Source organism: Syngnathoides biaculeatus, chromosome 4, assembly GCF_019802595.1.
Source record: "Syngnathoides biaculeatus isolate LvHL_M chromosome 4, ASM1980259v1, whole genome shotgun sequence".
Classification (NCBI taxonomy): Eukaryota; Metazoa; Chordata; class Actinopteri; order Syngnathiformes; family Syngnathidae; genus Syngnathoides; species Syngnathoides biaculeatus.
In genome coordinates this window covers 1850436-1876628 of record NC_084643.1, presented here as the reverse complement: position 1 = coordinate 1876628, position 26193 = coordinate 1850436, and the positions used below count along the sequence as shown (strand labels likewise).

At 42.8% G+C, this 26193-nt stretch overlaps 1 protein-coding gene across 2 annotated transcripts; it reads right to left on the bottom strand.

Annotated features, from left to right (window-relative positions):
- Positions 1–14252: 14252 nt before the first annotated feature.
- On the bottom strand, positions 14253–24038 carry angptl2b (angiopoietin-like 2b). 2 transcript variants are annotated; one of them, XM_061816507.1, is made up of 5 exons: positions 23623–24038; positions 20304–21190; positions 17330–17523; positions 16299–16569; positions 14253–15725 (listed from the first exon to the last, which is right to left on the bottom strand). In XM_061816507.1, exons 2-5 carry the CDS (start codon positions 21166–21168, stop codon positions 15526–15528), a joined length of 1530 nt encoding a protein of 509 aa, XP_061672491.1. In that variant the 5' UTR covers positions 21169–21190; positions 23623–24038; the 3' UTR covers positions 14253–15525. The 2 variants fall into 2 exon arrangements, with proteins under 2 accessions (XP_061672491.1, XP_061672492.1); XM_061816508.1 differs by lacking the exon at positions 23623–24038 and adding an exon at positions 22061–22072.
- Positions 24039–26193: the final 2155 nt, after the last annotated feature.

Here is a 26193-nt window from a genome sequence, read left to right as displayed (position 1 = left end):
AGCGTGGTTTTTTTTTTTTTTTTTTGGAACATTTAGAAAAACGGGGGGGGGGGGAGAATAGATGGCTCAGTATACGTAAAGATATCAGTTTGCTATCTAAAATTCATTTCCAGTCCAACAGAATATTTACCTCATCATTACTCCTGGTGGCATTCTCCTCCATAAAATCAGTTTTAGATACCGTTCACTATGAAAAGTGGCTTTTATGTGAAGTCCAACGTATCCCAGCCCCTGACCTGAATTAGGTTAAGTAAGCTACAACTCATCCATTCAGTGCAGTCGTAACAACTCCGCATCCGTTCACGCGCAGTACAGCAAAAGTACTCGTCAATAATATGCAAAATGCATCAAAGGAATCTCAGCCATTTTAATGTGTTTTTTTTTAATCTTCCGTTATTTGCAAGGATGTTTTTTTTTTCTTTCCCTGTTATTTCACGTTCATTCTGTCCTGCCTGCCATCTTTGTTCTCTGCAATGGTGGGGATCAAATCCAAACGAAAAGACCAAGGTTGTTTTCAGCAGTCAGTACCATTATTTTTTTATTTTTTTTTTTTTGTCCGTTTTATGTGGCTTAAAACGGGAGGAATAACCGTTTAAAGGTGGCGGGAGAAAGTATGTGATACAAAGTATGGATGCACTTTGCATAGTTGGGTAGGTGGGATTGATGCCCCAGTGGTAGTTTGCTGGTTTTAAATCTGATGCTGCATTGTCAAAAGTAGGACATTAGTTACCAACACAGCAGTTACTACATGATTACTAATGGCTACAAATCATGCAAAATGACTTTGTTTTATTTTTATCGGTTGATTCAACCATAGGGCTTGGGCGTCGGGTAGAAGGTAGTATATAAAGACTGTTTATATAATCGTTTTGATTTGATAGTTGATTCTTACAAGGCACTTGCAAGGCCTGATTGCTTCTCCTTTCATAGGCGTTTGGTCATTTATTCTAAAGCTCAGCTCACGCTGTCTTTCTTTGACACAACTTTGCGGTCTTATTTTTCCATCCAAATGAGTTCACGCCTTTTCTTGTGGTGCAATTTTGCTATACCGTATAGCAATATGAAATATTGTTTTGCCAAGTTGGATCAAGATGGTGGCCCTTTACTAGAATTTCTTCACGTGCAGTCCTGATATTTACCGAGCAGTTGAGAAGTTGAATCAAATTTGGTCATTGTTCTGTTTTGTGTATGCATTTATTCTTTACAGTTTTGGCTGATAGCCGCATTTTTTTTTTTGTTTTGTTTTTTGTCAGCGTCAGCATTATTCTTAAAATTGTTTACTGTGTTTATTTCCGCGGTTTCTTTTTGTCCGCTGCTGACGGAGTCTTAATTTGATTCTGCCAGTGATTGCCCGGAGATGATTTGCGAGTGATGGGTACAAATTGTTTCAACTCTTTTGTGCCATGACTTCACACCAAAGATTAGCACGTTATTTTAGCTGTACATTTTTGACTGTATTTCAAAAGTGAATGCTTATCAAGACAAATGGGTTACGTAGGCCGAGTTAATTGCTATTTGAAAGGAATGTACGCTCAGAATCTAAACCAACCATTTGTGTCAAATCCGAACAATTTGCGATGAAGACTAAATTGTAATTAGCAAAATTCATTGAAGCCATAAATACTGTAGATGTAATCGTTAGTGTACATTATGTGCAATAGGTAATGTAAGTGTGTAGCCAATGTAAACACACACAAAAAGGAGAGAGTACTTCACAACAAGTGGCATTTTAAACCTAGTGCCTTCCCACAAGCTTTACATTTTAGAGTTTGGCACTTAGAAGAATGTGCCTCATTTCTTTGGAAATGAATTGAAACAAGAGACTTTGATGAAACCTAGCCACATGTATTGTAAAGTAGTACCAACAAGAAATTAGCCGTCTGCCATGTCTCATCCATTTTGTACTTTTTCAGCTCACGTTCCCTTTGTATCCAATGAAAGATTTTTTTTCTTTTTTTTTTTTTTGGGCTTCGGGTTCGATTTTTAATTGTCATGGGACAAATGACTGAGGTAGCAAGTGATAACAATCAAATGAGGCTCTTGCCCAGTACTCAGAGAGAGAATTGTTTATCTCTTCACTCTAGCCAGTGAGGACAATCCCATTCATGTGCCGTACTTTTCTGCTCTTTCAGCGAATGAATGATGGAAGGAGATGCATGAAACGCGCACATCTGCTTCCCTCTCCCGCCCCTAACGTTTGGTTGGGAGAGCAGCTGCTTGGATATTGGGTGAAGTATGTGTGCATTTAGAAAAACTAAATAAATATGCGTACCCTTATACTGTAGTTGAATTGCACGTTTCGCAACCACAAAATTGTATACAATTGCCAATGGATACTTTTGAAACTTGAGTTGTCCTTGATTGTGCACTTAAACTGTTCTCGTTAATAGTACATAGCAGCCCATCTGGAAATTGTATCTATCCAGCTACGTATAATGGCCTCATTTGCTTTAGCGGGGGCCTTACCCCATTTAAAAAAAAAAAAAAAAAAAAAAGCTTTTTTTGCCCTAGTAAGGTTTTGTTTTCTTATCAAATAACTATATAAGTCCATGTATAGGTAAATGGCGGGGGTATTGTTGAAATGCTTTTCATGTAGCTATATTTACTTAAGTCATAGTACACAAAACCAACTGACCAAGACACAATCTCGAGTTGACTTTTTTTTCTTTTTTTTTTTTTTGTCAATCATAAGTTCCACACTCAATGCAGGAGATGCATTATGGGCCACAAGTAATCAAAAGGAAGTGTTTACAGGGAAGGCTGTCAGACTACTTTTTGAAATTGCAGCTCATCCTCCTATTCTTAAACTCACTTCAGGTAGTTTACAAACACTGATATACCGGCTTAGGAAAAAAAAAACAACTTACGTCTTCCATAGCATTTTTCTTTTTTGTGGGGGGGTCAGTTTCTGTCCACTGTGTATTATAAAAAGAAAGCAATAAACTTTTATAAAAGTGGTGTATTTGGATTATCAAAACTATTGAAATATTGTCCTGTCATATCAAACAAACTGAATGTCAGGGAGCTGTGAAATTAAAAGTACCAGGATAATTTGATATTGATTAGTTTTTTTTTTTATTATTTATATTTGCTGAAAACCTTTGGACAGTTTGGCTTCATCTTTAGAATAAATAATTAACTCACTAAATATACAACGTGTATATATGAAAGAAAACGTGTTGATGACGACGGTGATCAAAATCAAGTGGTAGTCGGTGAACTGCAACTGAAGAACTGAGCACGCGGCTCAGTCATCAAACTGCACTGGGCAGAGTTGCGCCTCCAGCTGTGTCAAAAATATCGAAAGGGATATTTGGGCTGTTTAGCCACCTTTTTGGGAGCGGGCTGTGTGTTGTCATGTTCTCATTTTGGGCGGACGCTTCTGGCTCGTCAGTTGTAGGCAACTTGGTTGCATTCGGTCAAGACAAGAGGGATGTTCATAAGCTCAACGACGACCCCCTCAATGTCTCTCTAATGTCTCTGGCTCGTGTATTTGGGGACAAGGCCAAAAAAAAAAAAAAAAAAAACTTTCAACTCAGGGTGTATAGTGTTTTAAAAATGGTCTCATCGGGCAGCAGCCTATGTCCGTAATCGTGCACTTCTCTTCAGGTGTCCTCAAGTCAGTGGTTTCCGTACATTCTGCCTCAATAAGTCCATCGTGATTAGGTTCCAGAGAGTTGAAGCTCGAGGTCCAGCGAAGGCCCCCGAAATGAGTCGTGACAGCACATGAGCCCAAACTCCCGTTTTGTCCACTCTCCACACAACCTCACAACCCAACTGTGAACCTCAGAACTCTACTGTTTTGTACAACTATGAAGTAAATGAAGCTAGCTCAAGCTGACGTATCTGTTGCCATTTATTTGAGTTTTATTTTATAGCATGAAATAAAAGTATATTTATTCAAATGATATATTTTACTCATAATCATTCTGTGCAGCTTCATTTTGGTCCTTAAGCTTGTAAATTGCTTTTTTATTGAGAAAAAAAAATGTCAAGAGAAAATGCGTTTGTAAAATAAAGACGCTGATTTGGCACTTTCTTGTCTTGTGTTATGTGTTACCAAATTGTTTTCATGTATGAGTGAGTTCAGGAACAAACAGCCACGAGAAACTACACCATGAAGATTACAGATATAAGAATATCATAATATTGTAGCTGCCCGGCATAAAAGCGAGAGGAAGACCAAAGAAAAGATTGATGGATGTCGTGAGGGAAGGCATGATGACAGTGGGTGTGAAAGAGGAAGACGCACAAGATGGACTTAGATGGAAAAAGATGACACGCTGTGGCGACCCCTAATTGGGACAAGCTGAAAGGAAAAGAAAAAGTAGTGTAGATTTGGACAGTTTTTTCGTTTTGCGCATTTTGCACCATTTCCTTTCAGTATTTTATGGACACCATTAAATTTATCCTCCCTCTGTAGTGGAATTCTAAAAAAGAACACACAAATGGACAAAGAAAAAGCAAGATGTCATGAATTTTGATCATTTTTGGGGGTGCAACTTTGAAAGTCTGAGATTAGATGGAAAAGATAACACGCTGTGGCGACCCCTAACGGGACAAGCTGAAAGGAAAAGAATAATAAGAGTATTGTTTGCTTTTATTACAACTCCATTCATTCGCAGTTGACGGTTGAACGCCATCTGCAGCGCAATAATTTCTTCCTGCAGAGGGAGACACAGATCACCAATTGTACGGTGGCTCCCTTTTTTAGGCCTCGGGCTAACAGCTGTAAAGACGTGGCTGCAAAGTAGCTTTTCTGCTTTGGAGTGGAAAAAAACAAACGCGCCGCCCCCGAAAAAAGAATGAAGTTATGAATACAAAAATCTCGTGAAAGCAAATTTCAATGCATCCCATTCTGAAATGGCAATCACATAAGTGCTGTCGTTTTAAAAGCGGAGATAGCTGTACCGCATGAATAGCTCAAGCGCCTTTCTTCCATGTGTTCTCAATCATTAAACGATTCATTCGGGCAGCAGAAATGGAAACCATTGCTCACTGCGATCATTTATTTGACCTTTGTCGCCCCAAACTTCGACATCCGCTGTTAGGATTAACATAACTAAACAGTGCAACTGCGAAGCAACTCAATCATCTCCAAAGTGCTCTGTGGGTTTGGGAGCACATTATCAACATCTCCAGTAAGGAAGTCCTTTGGACTGCGTAGGTATCCCTGTGGGTGGGTCACCAGAGGACCCTGCCTGCTCAGCCAGGAGTGAGAGAGTAGACTTAAATAGAAATACGTGTCCACAGCTCACTAAATATGTATGTGAACAAAAGTCAAACAAAAGCAACCTTCAAGGGAAGCTCTCCCTTGGAAACCATGGATGGGTTCAGCGATGCTTCCTGTTGTCCACGACAGCAAGGAGGACAATGACCCAAAACACGTATTTATGAAAGGGCTGCCAAGTCCCCTTTGACGTGGGGGGCCTTGAAAACCGGAAATTTGCAGCCACGAGACGTCTTGTCAATCCTCGCGTAAATCAAGAAGTCAAGGAAGCCACGGTGGGCCTGTGCGACGGTCTGAGCCCTCCCCCGTGCTGAAAACTCTCCTTGTGATTAATGCACATTGCGTTGCTAACAGGGGAACTCTGGGTACGTAGCAGACGCTTACTGGGAAATCCTCCCACGGTGTCATAGTTCCCCTTCTTCTTCATAAAAGGAACTAACATATGTTATAAACTCACCCTAACCTAACCTTAAAACAAAAGTTGATAAAAAGACATACACATATATGTACGTTCGCTATGTTCGTCTTTCTGAGACGTCCATGTGAACACTCGGCGACAAGTTGTCGAATGGCACATGTTGAAGCATGGATGGGGATGTTTCAGACTGGCCGGAAGTTTACAAAATATCCTCGCATGCGCATTAATCACAAGGAGACTTTTCAGACCGTCACACCGGCAAGGCCTTTCCTTCTGTAATTTATTCCCAACAAACCAAATTTCACTCTCATGTCAATCTAATCTGCTCCAGGGCCTTTAATGTGCATAGTGCTGGCAAACGCAACTAACTAGGTTAACGGTGAGCCTCTTTAACCAGATTGTAAATTCTCCCGAGAGGCACAATAACCGTCCCATGATTAGTTGGTCAGATGGTCGTCCTCCTTGGCTGACACCGACAGCAGTGCTACTACAACTGACAACGCATTCATGTCACCTAAAAAAGTTTCAAGCCTTTGGTAGCTTTAAATGGAGGCTGTTTTACTTCTCGACTTCCACGCTCACGAGGACGACGGCTTCAATGAGTTATTTTTGCAAGTCCTAAGGTCCTAAATTAACTTTTCACGTGTGCAGTAAGAAAATGGAACCGTCCATTACTTAAGAAGTTGAAACGATCACGAGAGACGTCTGGCTGTCATGTGGAGGTCAATGGAGGACACGAAAGGACAGAATCAATTCGACTACAGAAAATAATTCGTCTTTGGCGCTGCCCCAGTCAGATCTCAACCAAATTGAGCTGCTGTGATGATCTCAAAGAACGATTGATGCGAGAAATATGAAAAAATGTGGCAGGATTGGAAGCAATTTCGCAAAGAGAAAAGGTCCAAAATTCCTTGTGACTGAGGTACGGGTCTGATCTGGAATGGCAGCAAATATTTATTTGAGGTTATTTCGGGTTATGGTTATGGTTATAAGTTAATACAAAAGAATGTTTTTGATGTTTGATGATGAGTTTTGACTAGTTTGACCTCTGAACTAAAGAATGGCGTATAACAAATACTCTCAAGTTATGAATCTTTGAGGACCAGATTATGATTATTTTAACTGAAATGAATGCTCTTACCTTGTTGTGAGCCTCCACTGCAACTGCTGTACTGTAAAGTAGGCCATTCACAGCGAAGGAAATAAAACAAAAAAACAGAAATAAACAGCAAGTATTTGTCTCAGGTGGTAAGTCATAACATTTGTCACATAACAGCTCAATTTTCTTACTCAGATTTTGTGAGTAATTGCCAGACATATTTTTGCTCGTCTCCACCAAATTTAAAACACACACATTGAGTGTTACTCAACCACCTCCCCGATTACGACCGCGTGTGCGTTTCACATCAATGAATCCATAAAGAGCCGAATGTCTAATAAAGCTGCGACTTAGCCGGTTGTGTTCTCTGCTGACATTTTCTTGAAGTACCGAATGAGTTCAAACTGCAGCGGCAAGCACTTCCAAGGCGCGATAAATCGTCGAAACACATCAACGTGCGACGTCCAAGCACCCATCAATCACTCCTAAACATTCCGATAACGCTACTGCAGATTGATTGTTTCATAAAGTTCCACAGCCAGTGGAGCCCGAAATAATGTGCAGTCGGATGTGAGAAGCACAGTCAGGGTAATCTCGCTTTTGAATGGCTCTTTAACTGATCTCAGGCGATGTCACGCATTATGTCTTCGCGATACAAATTCTGCTCGGCAGTCCCTCATTTGTTTGCCTTTGACAGCTTTCGCTACTACAAGAGACTTCGGGGATAATTCACATAACCATGCATCTTCGCGCAGCTCATTTTGGGAAGCTCTGATTGCATCCTGCCATAAAAACGGCTTGACGCGACGCCAGTGCGCATAACTCTTCCAGTTCCTTCCGCTGTGATCGAAGGAGCTGCTTGAAGGGAAAAAAGGTTTCTGTCTTGAGAACTGTCGTTTGATACTTGCCCTCCCCCTCCCTCCAAATCAATAAATAAAAATAATGGTTGCTATCAAGCTGTTTCCCTGCAGGCCCACAAATACTGGGACATCGGGCACGCATCTTTTTGGCTGTAAACAAGACCAAATTCGATTACATATTAAACAGCATGTGGTTTATATGCATACTTTGATCTTGAATTTGACAGTTTTACTCTAGATTCATTTTTTTAAGGGACCAAAAGTAATGGGACAAATGAATCGATCAAACTCTTATCCATCAATCCATTATCTACCGCTTTTCCAGGTCGGATCACGGGGGAAGCAGCTTCAGCAGGGATACCCAGACTTCCCTTTCCCCAGCCACTTCTTCCAGCTCTTCCGGAGGGATCCCGGGGCGTTCCCAAGCGAGCAGAGAGACATAGTCTCTCTGGCGTGTCCTGAGTCATGCTCGGGGTCTCTTTCCGGTGGGACATACCCAGAACACCTCACCTAGGGATGCGTCCAGGAGGCATCTGAATCAGATGCCCCAGCCACTTCATCTGGCTTCTCTCAATGTGCTGGAGTAGAGGCTCAACACTGAGCTCCTCCCGGACGACCGAGCTTCTCACCCTATCTCTAAGGGAGAGCTCGGACACCCTGCGGAGAAAACTCATTTCGGCCGCTTGTATCCGGAATCTTGTTCTTTCGGTCACGACCCACAGCTCAAGCCCAAAGGTGAGGGTAGGAACGTAGATTGACTGGTAAATCCACAACAGACCGATACAAAGTCCGCATCACTGCAGACACTGCAGCAATCAGTCTGTCGATCTCCCGCTCCATTCTTCCACCTCACTCGTGAACAAGACCCCAAGATACTTGAACTCCTCCACTTGGGGAAGGATCTCATCCCCGACCCGGAGAGGGCACGCCACCCTTTAATGACTGAGGACCATAGTCTCGGATTTGGAGGTACTGATTCTCATCCCAGCCGGTTCACACTCTGCTGCGAATCGCTCCAGTGAGAGCTGGAGATCACGGCTTGATGATGAAGCCAACAGAACCACATCATCTGCAAAGAGCAGAGATGCGATGCTGAGGCCATCAAACGGGACACCCTCTACGCCTCGGCTACGCTCGAAATTTTGTCCGATCGATCAAAACTTTCCCTTTTGAAATACTTGGTTACTGATCATTTGCAGTCAATTACAGCCTGGGATGTGAAATGTTTTGATGTCACCAGACACTGTTTTGATGCCTTCAGTTTTGTCTTCAGCAGGAGAAATGCACGCTCAATCGGATTCAGGTCAGTTGATTGACTTGCGTACAATTAAATAAAATACCTTTTGAAAAAAATACCATTGCATATGATTCCACTTGTTGCACGCGTTTGCAGAATGCTTGGGTTCGTTTTCTATGTGCGCCGTGATGCGCCATCTGATGAGTTTTGAAGCATTTGGCTGAATATGAGCAGAAAAATATTGGCCGAAACACTTCAGAATTCACGCAACTGCCTTCGTCAGCAGTCACATGGTTAATTGATACAAGGTAACCAGTTCCACTGGCAGCCATATATGGTCACGCAACGGCACTACGAGACAAGGATTCTGTCTTTAAAATCAGAACTCTGCAGGGTGATTGTTTTAAAATCCAACTTTGCACAAATCTACATGAACTTGCCCAACATTTTGTAAAGTCTTTGAGACAAAAGAACCGTCAGTGACATTCCGAGAAATGAATCATTTTGCTGATGTAAGCTTGTTCATATTTTCCCATTATTAAAACAGAGTCTTTTTGTTGTGTGCTGGAACTAATCCGGCTTTCCTGTCATTTTGACTCATTGACTAAAAATGGTCTGGAGGCCACTGGTGTACTCCTGTAAATGTGTTGGACTGCAGAGTGCACATTAACACCCAGGGGAGGCACTCAAGTGGATTTTTTTGTATCACTTTTTATTTTATTTTCAGTGCATTCATATTTTTATTACCTTGAACATTTTTAAATCCCAATAGTGATTTGAATCAAGTGTGGGATAATTGCACGAGTTGGACTGACTCTGGAAAACAGCAGTTCTCATTTACAGGATCGAATGAATCTGAGACTGACTGGGGTCGGGTGGAAAGAAAGTTAAAAATGGCAAGAATATGAATATCTTTTTTTTTTTTTTAAACTGCCACGTGACTTTCAATCACGTGGTTGAACATTGGAGTAAAGACTCCTCTCGTCTCAAGACTGCAGTTACGTAAAGGAAAATATCGTTCGAGCATCTTCAGAGATTTCCTTGAAGTTCCGTGCAGAGGCGTAGAACTGTGTGATGCTTTGGAACAACTTCAAACGGCGCATGAAACGCCGGTCAAAGGTTGTTCGACGAGAGACAATTCTGCACATATCTGCAGTTTGGAAATCAGTTCAAATGCTGAGGCTTTGGAAAAATGGAAAGAAAGTGGAATTTTCAAGTTCCACTAAACAATGAGGTGACTATTCTCCCAAAGAGACGCTCCACCGCATTATTACGATTTTTCCAATTTCAGGCATCCTTAATAACTCCCATATGCATCGCAGTCATTTTACAGCAGCAAGAGGATGCGTTATGAATGAAAGCAACCGCATGATTTTCACCATTTTGGGCACAGTGTTTATTAGTTTTCTATTGATGTTGGTTTAGCAATTATGTTTGCCGTTAAGTATTTGCATGCCACCTCATATTAAGCAATACTTTCACAAACAAATAACTGCTGTGTTACTTTGGGTGAGCTCTCGTAATTGCAGAATGACATCAGTAAAGTATCAATCCGTTCATTTTCTGGACCGTTTCCCCTTACATGGGTCACGGGCTTGCTGGAGACAGTGGCAGGGTAGATACTGAACTGGTCCCACCCAATCGCTGGGCACATTGAAATACACCACCTTAGAGTCTTCAATTAAAGGTAGGAGGAAACCGGAGTACCTGGAGAAATACCATGAACGCACGGGGAGACCATGCAAACTCCATACAAGCCTGACTGGATTTGAACCCTGGTCCTCGGAACTGTGAGGCAGACGTGCTTACCAGTTTGCCCACCGTGTTGCCTCAATAAAATCTAAGAGCGATAATTACAAATCGTATAGGGTTGGATTCAGTGCAGCAGCTGCACCAGCTACAAAAAAATGAAACTTGTGGCGCTGGTTCGCAAGAATGGAAAATGAGACGCAGACACGGGGAAAAGTTCCTTACTCGGTCCTTTTGGTTCTGTAGACGTCAATGCACTTAACACCTGAAGGAGCCTGAATGGCTGGCTTTTCCTTCTTCCCCTCATTTTAATACCTATAATAATACTTCCGTCACTAAGTCAGTTAAATCAAATCGCAAAAGATGTAGTTTGTCCAGAATTTTACATTCAGTACTTCTGTTTAATCCTAAGGCAAGTTCATGATTGGGAAAATTACTGTAATGTTTTAGCACAAATGTGGCGGTTGCCAACCACGTACAAATACTGCATTCTCCTAAAAACAAATTTGGATCAAACTAAATTTTGTCTTCAAGAAATCGAATGTTAAAGTCTGCCATCACAGAACAACATGGTGTCAATCAATGATGGTGGCGCCAGTCATCTACAGAACAGGGAGTCCTCGACTGAGATCCGTTCCTGAAGTAGCGACTTAACTCGAATTTTGACTTAAGTCAAATTCCATTTTTTTCCATTAAAGTCAGAAATGACATCAAAATACTTTATATAAAAAACAAACACAGTGAAATAAACAAGATGATGTCATTAGCATCACTGCTGAGAGGTGGATGGAGAAGAAGATGGGAAGGCTGTGCTTCGCTATTGCAAAGGAACCTGGTCCTCGATCCTCTCCATCTCGACAAGTATCAAAGAACCTTGTTTTGCGATCATTGTATCCGACTTAGGACCGGAATCCTTCCCATGCGCTAAAATACGGGCTTTGTCTTTAATAATTGTCACCACGGTCGACCGACTGAAGCCTTGGTGGTGTTGGTGTCTCTCCTTTCACCAATCTTTTTATGATCTTGGGCTTCGTTTCCATGGTCATGGGTTTTCTATTGGCTGCAGAAGCATTGCTAAAAGACACAGCTTTCTTCTTTGGGGCGATAATGCCTACAAAGGAAAAATGTGAAGATACTCCTGTCGCACAAACACGGACAAGCATTAGCCAGACAAAATAGCGGATGGGGGATGGGAGTTGTAAAGTCGAAACGTCTTGGGTTGAGACCATCTTAACCCGAGGACTCCCTGTATTTATTAGCTGCTGAGACATTTCTACACAGTGGCCTTTGAATCATTTTTGTCTACCTCTATCACAGTCTAATTTGTGGCTGCCACAAAAAAAGGACAAATTCCGACTGCAACGGACTACGAAAACTGCTGAACAGATTGTCGGCACCACCCTACGCACCCTCCAGGATTTGCACGCCACCCGAACCACGACAAAATCGGGCAGGACCTTCCACACCCTGGCCATCGAGTCTTCCAGTTCTTTCCCTCAGGTAGGCGCTTCCGAACAATGCAAACCAAAACTAGCAGGCATTCCACTAGTTTCTTCCTTCGTGCAAGTAAATTCTTGAACAACTAATGCACAATTCAACTGCAGCGGGTTGCCAATTTTCTGCATCGAGTTTGTTATATTATAGACTATTGGACAGCTAGTCACTTTAAACTGGACTCCTTGAAGTCTTGACTCCTTTTGCCGAATGGTAATTGCATTGGACTATTGCGCCAATGGGCATTCAAAGTGCTCTTACTGCTACAAGACTCTGGATCCTTTGCACAACTGTGAGTTGAAAAAAAAACTTCCTGTGGTACTCAACATGTATGTCGTACTAGGGCGGCTCCAACTACCGGAGACAAATTCCTCGTGTGTTGTTTACATACTTAGCTAATAAAGCAGATTTTGATTCTGATCCATTAACCACTCCCCAACCATGTCGCCTTAATCAGTCATCTCATGCTAAATACATTTTTACTTTTTACAATATCGCCCAGCATTCCCTCGGAATTGGATAGAATTGGTCCTCTTCATCAAAACTCGATGATCCCTCGCAGTCGCCGCTTGAAGTACAGTACGATAGTTCAAAGGTCTCAATAAAGCAATTTGTTCCGTGGTTTCTCCGAGTAAGATAAGATTCACCAAGACATGAGATTGTAAAGAGATCTGACAGGGCAAAGGAAAAATGTTCTATAACGGTTGAGACTTTTGCAGATGTGAATGTTGAATGTTCAGGTTCAGGTTTGACAAGTCAGGAAATGTGGTCGTCTTTGAGCTGACTAAGCACTGTGTCAGCTCTCGGTTTTTTCCATGTTGGTTGAGGTACGGGGTCTACGCAGGCCAACCTTGCTAAAGGTTTTCCATGGTGGTGAGTCGTCACACATCCAACTTGTTGTCTCTGTTTATGGAGACGATGAAACATTCTCCTTGAAGAACCACAAATCGGTTAAAGCTGATCGGTTTTAAGATGTGTTGGGTGACTCGGAAATCTTGGCGCATTCTCGTATACTGCATAAGTCACGTCACTGACCACTGGAGCTGCTACAATACTTTTGTTGTTATTTTTTTTTTTTAATTTTGTCATGCTGAGCATTCATTGGAAAGCTTGTCAGTAAAACCTTAACACTAGTAACACTAGTATCAAGCCTTTTTTGCCGTTATAACGCGGTAACGTCCCACATTGGGTGTTATACGGAGAAAGTGATTTCGGAATCCCACACGTCACTTTTGCTCTGCTGCTAACTTGTCTCTTAAGAAAACACAAATTGTCTGTAAAATTGTCAGTCACAGGAATTCCTCCCGAATAGTTTTCAGTCGGAAACCCTCACGTCTGTCATCCAAGTATGACATGATGGGCTTTTGTTCATCACTTAGGGGCTCATTTTCCAGCTGTCTTTGGAAAACTCTTTGACACTTTTAGTCAAGTGAAGGAAGGTTTTGCTGACTGTGGACACATCTGCTGGATGCATTACTCGAACAAGCCAAGCCTGTCACATTTCATTACTCATTTTGCTAGGCTGCTAAATCTATACCATGCTGCCTGATTTTATTCTGCCAGGAAATTTTTAAACTTCTTGCTCATTATCAGTGTGTAAAATGAGTTTATCATAAACGTGCAATTATGTCAAGGGTGTTCTTTACTGCAATTAGGTTTGAAAAGAAGTTTATAAAATGAGTTTATCATAAACGTGTAATTACGTCTTGGGTGTGCTTTACAGCAATGAGGTTTGAAAAGAAACTGGTTTTCTTTATATAGTGTCATTCAAACCCACAAACTACTGTACAATAAACTATCCTAATTCACAGTGTAAACAAAATAACGACGCAAGGACTGTTTAGCACGGATATTGACTTTAGCCATTTTCTTCATTTTATTTTTTGTACAGTATGTAGAGCATCAACTTTCCCATTTTTGTATAACCTAAAAAGATGACCAAGCTAGCAATTATTAAGTGGTTAATCAAGAGTACACAAAACTTTTTTTTTTTTTTCCTGGAGTCAAACACTAATCTTTGAGTGGCGGCGCTTAGGGTAGGTCCACAAAATCATAGTTGAGGGGGGATTCATGCTGGCTCAAATGATTCTTTTTTTTTTTTTTTTTTTTTTTTAGCGGGAAACAAGAAGGAAAAGTTCGTCTCTACAGATTTTATTGCCTTTTTTTAATAAAATGGATTTACTGCATTATATTACAAATATCTTATGTACAAACGCATGTTTCCATTGACAACAAAGCTCGATTTATACACTAAATACAACGCTTGATCGATACAAGCGAATCGGTGGATTAACAGTTCAAGCAGTTGAAGAATTGACAAAATCACATCACAACATAACTCAAAATTCTATATCGACAAGTCAAACATCAGGGAACGTGAAAGTTGCGACATCTTTGCACCGTGTTTTGACTTTAGCTGATCGCCCAACTGTGTAGAAAGCAATGCCACTGCTCTGATGAAATATGAAATTCTATTCAGCATGAAACTAAAAAAAAGAAAAAAAGTAAGAATCATGGGATATATTTCCTGTGTCTGAGACTGCATAGGTACAAATGGATATACATAGTGTCTGTTGAACATACAGTATATTGGAACGTTTCTGTCTGAAATCTACTTAACGCAAGTAATTCCCTTTCCCGTATCATTTTCAATGATGGCCGACCTTGTGGCAATACAGTGAAGTCCTGGTAACAACAGTCTGCCTCACAGTCGGGGGAGTGGGGTCTTGGATTCCCGGATCAGCCCCCACCACCTCCGCTGGAGTGGACAACATTCTCCGGAAAGCTTCCGTGCGATTTCTCCGGCTTCCTCTCACGTGCATATCAGAGGAATCGGAGATTCAATCGTCCAAAATGTGAACGGCTGTCCGTTTGGATGTGTCTTGCGAGGAGCTGACAACTGGCCCACGGGGCGTACTGGGCCAAAGTGAGCTGGGATGGGCTTCAGCACAGCCAATGAGGATAAGCGGCATAGAAAACAGCTAAATGGATGCATATGTGTGTATTTTCTGTCAGACAAAAGTCAAAGGAACAGTGTCATATAACCATGTACAGTTGTGTGCGGAATATACCAGCCATATAATGAACTAAATATTGTTTGTGGTTTGTTCCCTGTGGTGCGATGCAGATGAATTGAAGACTTTTTACAGTACGTTGCTTTCATGACGCGTTTGTTAACACACGGGCAAATATGTTTTCTGTTCCAGCTGCCTGCTGTGATCGTGATATAATTGCAGCGAGTTTTACTGTCAGGTGGGTGCAAACAGGTGCGGACATAAGAGAAACATTTCACACTGCAGTCTACAGTAATGTACCTGAGCAATGCACCGATTGCAACATTATGGGACACAATTATTGTAATAAAGACGATGTGGATCTTTGAACGTTTACGTTTTGTTGCAGGGAACTGCAGCACGTGGTTTTGCTATTCTTCTGTAGCTAGTGGAAAGTGTTTGCATTTGGACGGATCATCATGATGACTCTCTTGAGCGAATATGCTCCTCCCCTGAACTCTGCCCAGTAGACTCCATCTTGGTAACGGCTTCGGTAGTGTCCACCTCTGTACCAGACGCCGTTCAAATTCGAATGGGCGCAAGAGTTGTACCACCAGCCTCCCTTCTGGTAGTGGGCGCAATTACCTGGAGAGATCGTGGTCCAATAATACAATGCATAAAATACAAATGTTTACAATTTGAAAACAGGAATTTTTATTTAATTTTAATACAGGAATCCATGGCCATATTGTGGTTCACTTAATACGCATTCAGCCAATTGCAAATATTTTTCTTTTTTTTTTTTTGTAGGTCAGCGCGGTGCAGTTAACTAAACTTTTACGACACAGCTGTATTGATTTTTATGTGGCGGCAACGGCTCACATAAGGTCAGTTGGGCTCTTATTCTTAGCAGTAATATAAATGTTAGTGAGTCATTTCACGTCATATATTTGCTAAGTGAACAAATTGCTTGAAGTTACAAAGGACATGACTGTGATGACATTTTTAAAAACACAAATGGTCAGAGTTTTGCGAAATGAATTCACAAATACCAAGCTTAGCCCAACAGAAAGATGAGGCACATAGTCACATGCAAGTAAAGAGCAATGTTTAACTTCTGCGCATCTACAATACGATAGTTGAAAACATCACCGCAATGAATTTTGAGTTCTTCTGTGATAAATGACAGTTGACTGCAATTTATTCCATAATTCTTACCTGTATATGCGTCATGGTCTCTATCCAGTGTTGTGAATTGTTTTCCGTTGTGCCACGTGAGGGAGTCGCCGGCGTTGCCGTGGTAACGACCCACTCGCAGCTTATAGAACTCCGCCTCGGACTCCACTCTGAAGCTGGCATACTCGGCGAACACCTTTCTGCCAGACCAGTCCTCCAGCGTTACCAGCAGCTTGTAGTTCCCCTGGTTAGTCAGCCAGTAGATATTTTCCAGGCCGAGCCAGTACTCGCCATCAATATTTCCGAACCCTTGCTGCGAAGGGCAGAAGAAAGAAAACACGGGGAGGCTTACGAAAGTTTTTGTTTGAAATATTCAAACATCTCATCAAAGCGGTATTTCAGGGTAGTAGGTTGTTCTCGAAAGCCAATCAGGAAGTTAGCTCTTTTATTAAGTTGTTTATCTGGAATAAATAAGCATTGTTGTAAAAGGAGCGTATGAGTCATGTTCGAATAGCTTTGAGATTTCAGTAAGTGTTTGTCACGCGCTTTTGTTATTGGAAACAAAGCAAGGCACGTAATCCGGGATGTTTCAGTGTTTTGTCCGAGCATCAGCCGTAAAGCTCTTTGGGTTGTACCAACTCCTGGCCACACGTGCTTTCAATCAGACAAGCCTCCTCCTGATGAGCACACAAACGCAGTTCCTGATCTCGGGAGGTGAAAATATTTGGTCAAGCAAATATCTGTTTTCTGCCCTTTGATACACTTTAATCGGAACCTCGTGATTTGCCGGTAAACACATGTTTCCTGCTCTTTCAGAGTTATATTTCCTTACATGAAATGCTAACGAAACCAGTCAAATATTGTAAGATTTCTCCTTTTCTTGTGAGAGTAAAAGTGAGGTAATTTCACAAAGGGCAGCAGATGGGAATAATGATCTGTGCGTGTTTTGTTCAAGTGGTAACACGAGCCACTTTGTTTCAGAGTTAATTAATGCGTTGCTCGTTCACAACTGATTAGCGTCAGAGCCTCGCCGCGAGAGGCGCCGAGGTTCGTTCTGTGCGAGGCGGCGCTACCTTGTACGTTTCCCAGTTCCGGAAAAAATTGACGGAGCCGTCCACTCTCCTCTGGATCACGGTCCAGCCGCCCGGGTCGTGTCTCTGGTCGCACCACACCTGCATGAGACGGTTGGCATTCTCTGGTTTTAACAAGTACATGCCGCTGTCGGTGTGGCCGTCTTCCAGGGCCTGCAGGCAGTCTCTAAATGGACCTGCATAGAAACATGGCATGACGTCAAGCAGGTAATATTTTGTCCGGGAGGGCCCTGTCATCGCATTCGGAAGAAACCGCAAATCGATTTTGGCTTCTGACAAAGGGAATCCCATCCCTCAACAACGTGCGTCTCGTTTTAACACTGAAGTTGATTTTGGCTTCTCCTCTCATGAGGGAAATGTCTGCTCTGCTCGTGCAGCCAAAAGAAACACTGGCATGAGGGCAAAGGGAACCCTGATGAAACAGTAGCAAACTTTGCAATCCTCTTTTAGCGCCTCACAGTGCGGAAATTTTGTACCACCCACTTTAGCGTGGAGATTACATTTGCTTCTCCGCCTCATTCGTATATTTGGGTTTGAAGAAGAGGGACGTTGACATGATAAAAAGAAAAATGAAATTCATGTGCAGTTTAATGTCTCATGCCATATCAAATTGGACCCAACTTGGTATTTGTGTTTGAAAATACATGGAAAATTCATAACACCATCCATCCCTTTTCTTAGCCGCTTATCCTCACGAGGATCGCGGGGAGTGCTGGAGCCTATCCCGGCCAATCGCAGGGTACATAGAGACAAACAGCCACAATCACAATCACACCTACGGGCAATTTAAAGTGTCCAATTAATGTTGCATGTTTTTGGGATGTGGGAGGAAACCGGAGTGCCCGGAAAAAACCCACGCAGGCACGGGGAGAACGTGGAAACTCCACACAGGCGGGTCCGGGATTGACCTCAGAACTGTGAGGCCAACGCTTTCCAGTTGATCCACCGTGCCCGCCCTTCCTAACACCATTTTAATGATCAACTTGATAACGTCAAAAAGAATCGTATAAATTTGTTGCACATACTGCGTCATTGTGAGTTTGTTTTTGCTTATTTGCAACAACTCTTCCCCCCGTTTCCTATTATACTAGCACGCTTCATTTGTGAACCTGTTTGCCAAGGACAAAACACGAAATTAGCAAAAACAGATCCCATAATTAAGTGTGAAAGAGTTTAAGCACTTGTGCAGCGTGTCTGCCATCTGGCACCATAAATATACTGCAGTATAGAGGGCATATAGGTTTGGGGTCATAAGGAGGTGTACCCTATATAAAGGTGGGATCCATGAACATTCTAGGAGAGAAATTAATGTTGTGTTCGAGCCAATACATCACATTATTCTACCAGCGTTAATCCTGCTAAAATGGGTTACAAGTGTACTGTATTGTGTTTTATCATATGGACATTGGCTATACAATCTGTACTACTATCTCATATGCCGTTCATTTACTTTCAGGAATGTCTTTGGAGTGGTGTTGCAAGGCAGAGAATTATCCTTCCGTGCCGTTTTATGCTTGATAAGTCCAGTTCTTTGGGGGAACATATGACTCGATTCTTGCCTGGTGCAAGTGGAACAAATGACATCATTGCCTCCTGGTATCTCACGCCTTCCTTTTTTCTTTTTTTCTTTTTCAGCGCTCTGTTCTGGCTTGCTCTGTAACTCATTAGCTCAGCGTAACGCTGTTAGTGCGATCCACAAAACATTTTGAAAAATCCTTGAAGCACTTGAAAAACCTCAAGCACTTTTTCACTATTGACCCTGCGATTGAATAGTTAATTCGCTTGTTAAATGGAGTCAGAAAACATGCAAGAACGTGTGAAGAAAATTGTATTTTCTTTCTGGAATGGAATATCTTAGAGACACAACAAAATCATATTTTGTTCTTTGTTCTGTTGTTAGCAAAAAAAACAAAAATGAGCAAAAGCTGACATTACCTGAAACAGAAAAAAATAATTATGAATTAAATTGTATTGAAAATTAACCAGAAGGGCGACATGGTGGGTAAACTGGTTAGATCGTTGGCCTCACAGTTCTGATGACTGGAGATGGAATCCCGGCCCCACTTGTGTGGAGGTTGCATGTTCTCCCTGTGACTGCGTGGGTTTTCTCCAGGCACTCCGGTTTCCTCCCACATCACATGCAACATTAATTGGAGACTCTAAATTGCCCCCAGGTGTGATTGTGAGTGCGAATGGTTGTTTGTTTCTATGTGCCCTGCGGTTGGCTGGCAACCAGTTCAGGGTGTACCCCGCCTCCTGGCCAATGACAGCTATGATTGGCTCCAGCACTCCCGCGACCAGTGTGAGGATAAGCAACTCCGAAAATGGACGGATGGATTAACCAATGGACAAATCTGACATTATTTTGAGAGTTTAACAAAAAATGATTTGAAAAAGGTTGTCATCGACCCTTAACTTCATTTGTTGCATTGTAAACGGAAATGACAATGGTTTCTTTAAGGATATTATTAGATTTTAGGATATTCTGGAGCAAAATGTGTGGGCCACTATCAGCGAGCTTTGCCTCAATTGTAGGGTCATGGGTCATCCTGCAGAATAACCACCCAAAAATTGCTCAGAACAAAACATTGGACTATTCTGATGTGGCCTTGCTTGAGCCCTGATCTAAATACCAATTAACATATGAACAAGGATCAACTTTTCTTGTTTACCCGCTGAATATAGAACTGAACCATCTGTGGTAATTTAAGTATAATCCCCCAAAGACATCTTTAAAATCACAGAACTATTTTGCGAAATAGTGGAAGAAGTGATCCTCGCAAGCTTTGGTACTAAGCTCCTGTTGTATTCGTAAAGAAATGGAACATGGGACACTTTATGCTGCAAAAATGAACGGAGCTAGCGCTAAACAAGCAAATAGCCTTCTTGTAAGGATTCGTCGAAAAAGAGAAATGTGTCTGTTGCCAAAAGCCTGGATTTTCGACACGGGACTCACCAGAGGGCTTGTCAGTGGAGGACGGGTCGTGCGTCATGGTCGGCATAGTCGGAGGGGGCAGCGACTTCTGATCGTTCTGTATCTCATTGCTGAGTGGCTTGTTACTTCGAGGAAGAACCGGTGGCTGGTAAGGCCTGTTAAGTGGCGGCGACGGTCGAGGCGGCTGCGGCCGCGGCTGAGGCACGGGCATTTGTCGGGGAGGAGGTCGACCCTGGCACTGCTCCTCCAGGAGGGCGATGAGACTTGACTGGTTGGTGGCCAAAGAGGCCAAGTGCTGGTACTTATGCTCCAAGTCTTTGTAGCGACTGCTAAGCATTTGCATCTCTGATGTTTGGTTCAGTATTCTGTTCTCCACTTGAGCTAATTCAAGGGCATTGTCTCTCTTCCTGATGATCTCGTGGAGGAGTTGCATGTACAGCTGGGTAACTCTTGAGTTCATGTTTCGGCTTTCTTTCCTCAGAAGCTTGACCTCGTTGACGATCCCTCCATCGACCTCTACCAATTGTTGTAGAGTCTCGATCTGCCTCTTCTGTTTCTGCAGCTCCACATTCAGTAGCTCGAGCTCCTGCTTATTGACCCGATTCTCCAGCGTGGCCTCTGGCTCCTTGGAGTTGACACAGATGGCCCCTGTCACTTTTTGCTGTGGCACAATGAACGTATAAGAGCATTTGTCCTGCTGCTGGTCCGCTGGAGCACGTTTGCTCCTGCCAGCATAGAGAAATTCTCTCTCCAGACCATCGTCGCTACTCTCGAACTCTTGGGCTCCCGTAATGCTGTGGTGGCTGTCCGAGACGCTCCCCTGAATCCGACAGACGAGCCCATAAGCTAGAAGGAGCCCCAGCAGGACCGTTGTCGAAGTATCCATCAGACTGTCCAACTCACCCAGCCTGACAGAATGAGGAACAAAAGGAAGAGTGTGATTTCAATCCCTAGTCAGAACACAAAAGATCTGTTTCACTGTGTGCAATTCCCATGTTCCTCACTAAAGTGTTTTAAGATTCTGACTCAGTGGTTCCTTTTTTTCCCCTTTAAATGGATGAAAGCCTCGCAACAGATGAGCTGATGTGCTCTTCAGAGATGACTGAGATTTGTCTACCAAATCTCTTCCTGGATGACTGCCCCTTTTGGCTTGTTAATGTATTTGTTCACATCAAATTTAACATTAGCAAATCTACTGTATCCTTCATACTGCTGACTTACATTTGATTAAATTTTGTTCTATTTATGAAGAGAGTGATGATACATGTTGTTTAAGGGGGGGGGATACATGTCTGAGAAGATAAGGAAGAACAAAAAACTGTAGTTAGTTGGTTATTCTTTAAAAACAAAAAAATCTAAATTGCTTATGATCATAGTTTATTTTACTGTAGTTTCATGTTTATGATCTGAGGTTAACGTGATCATAAACTATTTCTTCAAGATTTTTGGATCAGTCTGTCTTATTCACTCTGGAAATTACGACGGTATTTTGGAAATGAGCAAAAACCATCATCGCGTTAATGAAGTCCTACAGACTAGTCAAAGTAAGTTCTTTGTGCAGCTACAGTCCAAAGAATAGAAGCCGACAGCCTGTCGTCTGCACAGCAATTTTGACTGCGTCTGTCTGGAATATGAGCGCCTGTCTCACTTGAAAAGTTGTCTGACTTCCCACTACCGTTAGCGTGTCCTATGCCACTCGTCGTTAGTCAGGATCCAACTCCAAAGCTGAGGTGAGAAATGTTTGCAGCCCACAAGGTTGTGTGTTTGTCCGAGCGTACCTGAGAAATGGCCTTTTCTTTTTTCCATTAAGAGACGTTTTTAAAACAAAAATACTTGCTGGGTCCGGTCTCCCGCGGACCAGAGCGTGTCCTACCTGCCTTGTGTGAGGCAGTCTGTGGTTATCAACCCATCCAAAGTCTGCCAGAGGGAACAACAGAAAACCTAATCCTGCCTACGTGTTGTTAACATGCCCCACAGCTCTTTACTGTCCTTAAATGAGCTCAGGTTAACGAGGTGCTGTTGAGCAGACAACTTGAGTAGCGGGTGTTGAGCAGTGCGATATACTTCCACACATCCGAGGATGTAAAGATGAATGACAGAAGTGCAGTGAAAATCCCGTTTTGCTCGGGAGCCGCATCATCCGCGTTCGGTCAGCCGTCGCTCAGCGAAACTCTGGCCACTGCTGCTGCCCCACCCCCGCTTTTGCTCATGTTCATCGTATATTAATTGGAAGCCTGGGCAAGCGCTCCCTGACTGGCTGATGTCGGTCACCCTCGCCCCTTCTGATTTCAACTTGAGCATGAGGGCATTCCTCACATTCTTAGTCACCTCATTAGAGCGAGTGGCCGTGCACACATGGAGAGAGACCTAGACCTTGGCGATGCAGGACCACTATACCGTTTGAGTGCCGCACCTCCGCAACGTACCGTGTCCTACTTACTTGGTGACCCCAACGCAACCCCACAGGTCACTAGCCGAAATCAATTGTTCTCTTTCTTTCAAACCGCCATCAACTCTGCTGAGTAACGTCTCTCGCCTGCACGATGGAAAGTCATTTCTCAGTCACCTCCCCCAAAAGTTTGAGGTGATAATCAGCATTTTTAATACTTTAACAGTGACCTCACTTTTTTTCTCATTGCTTGTAAATTTTCATGCAAAAACATATTTGGAGCATGATGCGGTTCATGAGACTGCACAGCTGGATTCTGGGTTGTCTTGGGACTTCTCTAGCAGCTCATTCAAACAGTGACTGAGGTCATCTGAGTTAATTTGGAAGTTGGGGTCTCGTGAACTGTTTTCACGTGTTCTACCTCAACGGTCTTTAACCCTGGCAACAGAAACAAAGACCAAGATCCAAGCGCCTGCCTCCATAACCTCTTGAGCTCCATGGAAACATTCTGACTTGTCCACCGCTATATAAAATGGAATTGTGGATCCAGTAGATGGAAACTTTTTTTTCTATCAATGATAATAAACATTTATGACATAGCATCACTCCTCTACTGGAATTGTAATCATTCGCTTCATATCAGTGTTTGCAATCGTAGTGAAGAAAGCACACTTCGCCTTGAGAGCCTGCGCTCCATCATCCCCCCTACGCTGAATTAAACGCTCAACCAAATTGATCAAAGTCAACCGACAGCTTGAACATCGTCAAATAGCAATTTGCTGGTTCCAAAATCATACGAGACTGAACAACCCAATCGAGTTTACCTTCCCTGCAATTGTCAACTGAGTTCACAACACAGATTATCCATGCAGGTGACAAAAATGCCGAGCATATTTCATATTTTTCTGGTGGTAATTTCTCATAAAGTACTGTATTTGAGTTTAATCTTACAAGAAAACCGAAGCGCGTTGATTAGACTCCCTCAGTTGCCTCGGTGTCCCGGCTGAGCCCACTGTGGTTCCTCTTGACGCAAAGTCATCCCAAGCCGGCTTTGTCCTCCTGCGCTCTGTCCTCGTTTGGTTACTTGCTCTCTGTCATCTCAGTCAATTCCAGCTGTGCACAGGTAAAAGTGCTTTAAGGCTATTTAAAATGAGACCCCAAAATAACACGCAAAAAAAAAAAAAACCTCTCATGTGGCCAGGAGAAGTTTTGGCTACTATCCCGAGTCCAGGCCAGGTCGTGCGCTGCCTTTGGCGCTTTAAAAGACTGTCACTTTGCGGTGAGCTGAATCCATCACTTGTGCCTGAGAGCTCCAAGAGGGCTGTCTCTCGCTTGCTCTCTCACTCTCTCCCTGTTTAGTACTCTTAAGTGTTCAAAACCTTCAGGCTGAGTTTCAGTAAGCAGACAAATTGTGCTTAGAGCCTCCCCCTCTCTTATATCGAACACATTCTTGCTGCCTGTACTCCACCCCTCCTCCCCATGGCACAAGAGATTGCTCATACACGCTCCGCTCGAATTTCCAACCCCTGCCCTGCCCACTACTGATCAGTAGTTCATCAGCACTATTTTTGGTCTGGGACTGCATGGTTCCTCTGGTGCTGGATGACAGTTGCGCGTTTCACCCATCAGAACTGAATTAGGGGGTAATGAGCACCTGCCCCGAAAGTGACAGAAAGAGGTTGTCGGCACGGGAAGTCGATCCAGGTGCTCAACCTGGGCCAAGTCTGGGTGAAGAGCTGCTCGCCTCGGTTAATCGTCTGAAGGTGAAATACGAGAAGCATCTTTGAATCTCAGCGAGGCATAGAAGAATAGTTGAATGACATCACACCACAAGATAACGATGCCATTGCGTCAGAGGCAACGCTGTGCTAGCTCGTGTCCGTGTGCTTGTGGAGAAAGGATGACACATTGCCGTCAGTCTGGTCAGTCACGCCAAAACCCTGTGCCTTGGCTTTCAATACCGTTTCCTTGGATGTTGTCAGTTGTTTTGTTTTTGTTCTGTCTTCAAAGTGTTGGATCTTTTGGCGGGGCCCCACAATAATGTCGTCATCAGGTTTCCTTTGTTCCACTGGGCTCTTTTTGTATTATTTTTTTCATCTGATGTTTTTTTTTTTTTTTTGCATCAACAATCACGGAACATTGTGCATTTTTATCTGACAAACAAAATGTTCTGTTAATGGTATTTGTTTTCTTATTTATTGAAATACTCTGCAGTATATTGTCTTTGCCAACATAGATAACATTAGCAAAGCGTAGCATCTCTTCGTCTGAACTATTTCAGTGAATCCCACTATATCCGGCTCCATCAATGGTGCCCCCACATTTTTTTTAATGTATTTCCAAGTTATATGTTTTTCAGGGGTTTTGCCAGAGCTACAGACAAATCTATGGTCACTGGGATTCATTTACCAGTCCCCTTTGAAAAAAGTAACTGCTCATCATAATTTGTGCATTTGAATCAAAATAAATCAAAGAATAACTTACTACTTACTTTATTCTGACAAGAGATGGAATGCTAGTGAGTGTTACTTCTTTCTTTACGAGAGTCACCATTTTGACTCACTGCGCATGTGCGCAGTTGTACAGTTAGCTATTGCTACTGATAACATGGTGCCATCCCTGCCAAGAAAATAATGTCTGCGGAACGAAGTCTCCCGTGGTTGTGCCTGAGGAGCTACATGGATGTACACGACTGCGACAAATGTGGCTGACAGTGGAAGAGCGCTAACCAGCTTCAACTAACTAGCTTAGTTGTCTCGTGACATGGAGAGTCTCCGCTAGGATGAAGGGCAAAGTCTATAAAACAGTGGTGATGACAGTCATGATGTACGGATTAGAGACAGTGGCTCTGAAGAAACAACAGGAAGCAGAACTCGAGGTAGCAGACAAAAAGATGTTGAGGTTCTCGCTCGGACTGAGCAGGTTGGATAGGATTAGAAATTAGTTCATTAGAGGGATAGCCAAAGTTGGATGTTTTGGAGACAAAGTTCGATGGAAAAGAGCGAGAGGAAGACCAAAAAAAGGCTGATGGATGTGATGAGGGAGGACATGAAGACTGTGGGTGTTAGTGAGGAAGATGCACAAGGTAGGCTTAGATGGAAAAAGATAACACGCTGTGGCGACCCCTAATCGGGACAAGCCGAAAGGAAAAGAAGAAGAAGAAGACAGCAAAAACAGACCTGGCCCACGCTATGGCAAGGGGGATCCTGGTTTTCTACGTCATTTCACTATTTTGGTAACAGCTTTTCAGGAAAGCTGTCAGTGTAACATCTTTGTAATGTTGTGACCTCGGGTCCAAGCCCTAGTTTTCACATTGCACAGGCAACTCCACCTTCGGTGGAGTAGCATATTGTGCTGGAAGATGCTGGACAGCACTCAGGCTTTCTGGAAGAGATCCAGCCTAATAAAGAGCAAGAAGAAGTGGATTCCCCTATAGTAGGGTTGGGCATCATTTGCCTTCGATTCTGATTCTTTCAGGAGGATGGGTCAAAAAAAAAAAAAAATTGTTTCTACAAAGGGTGT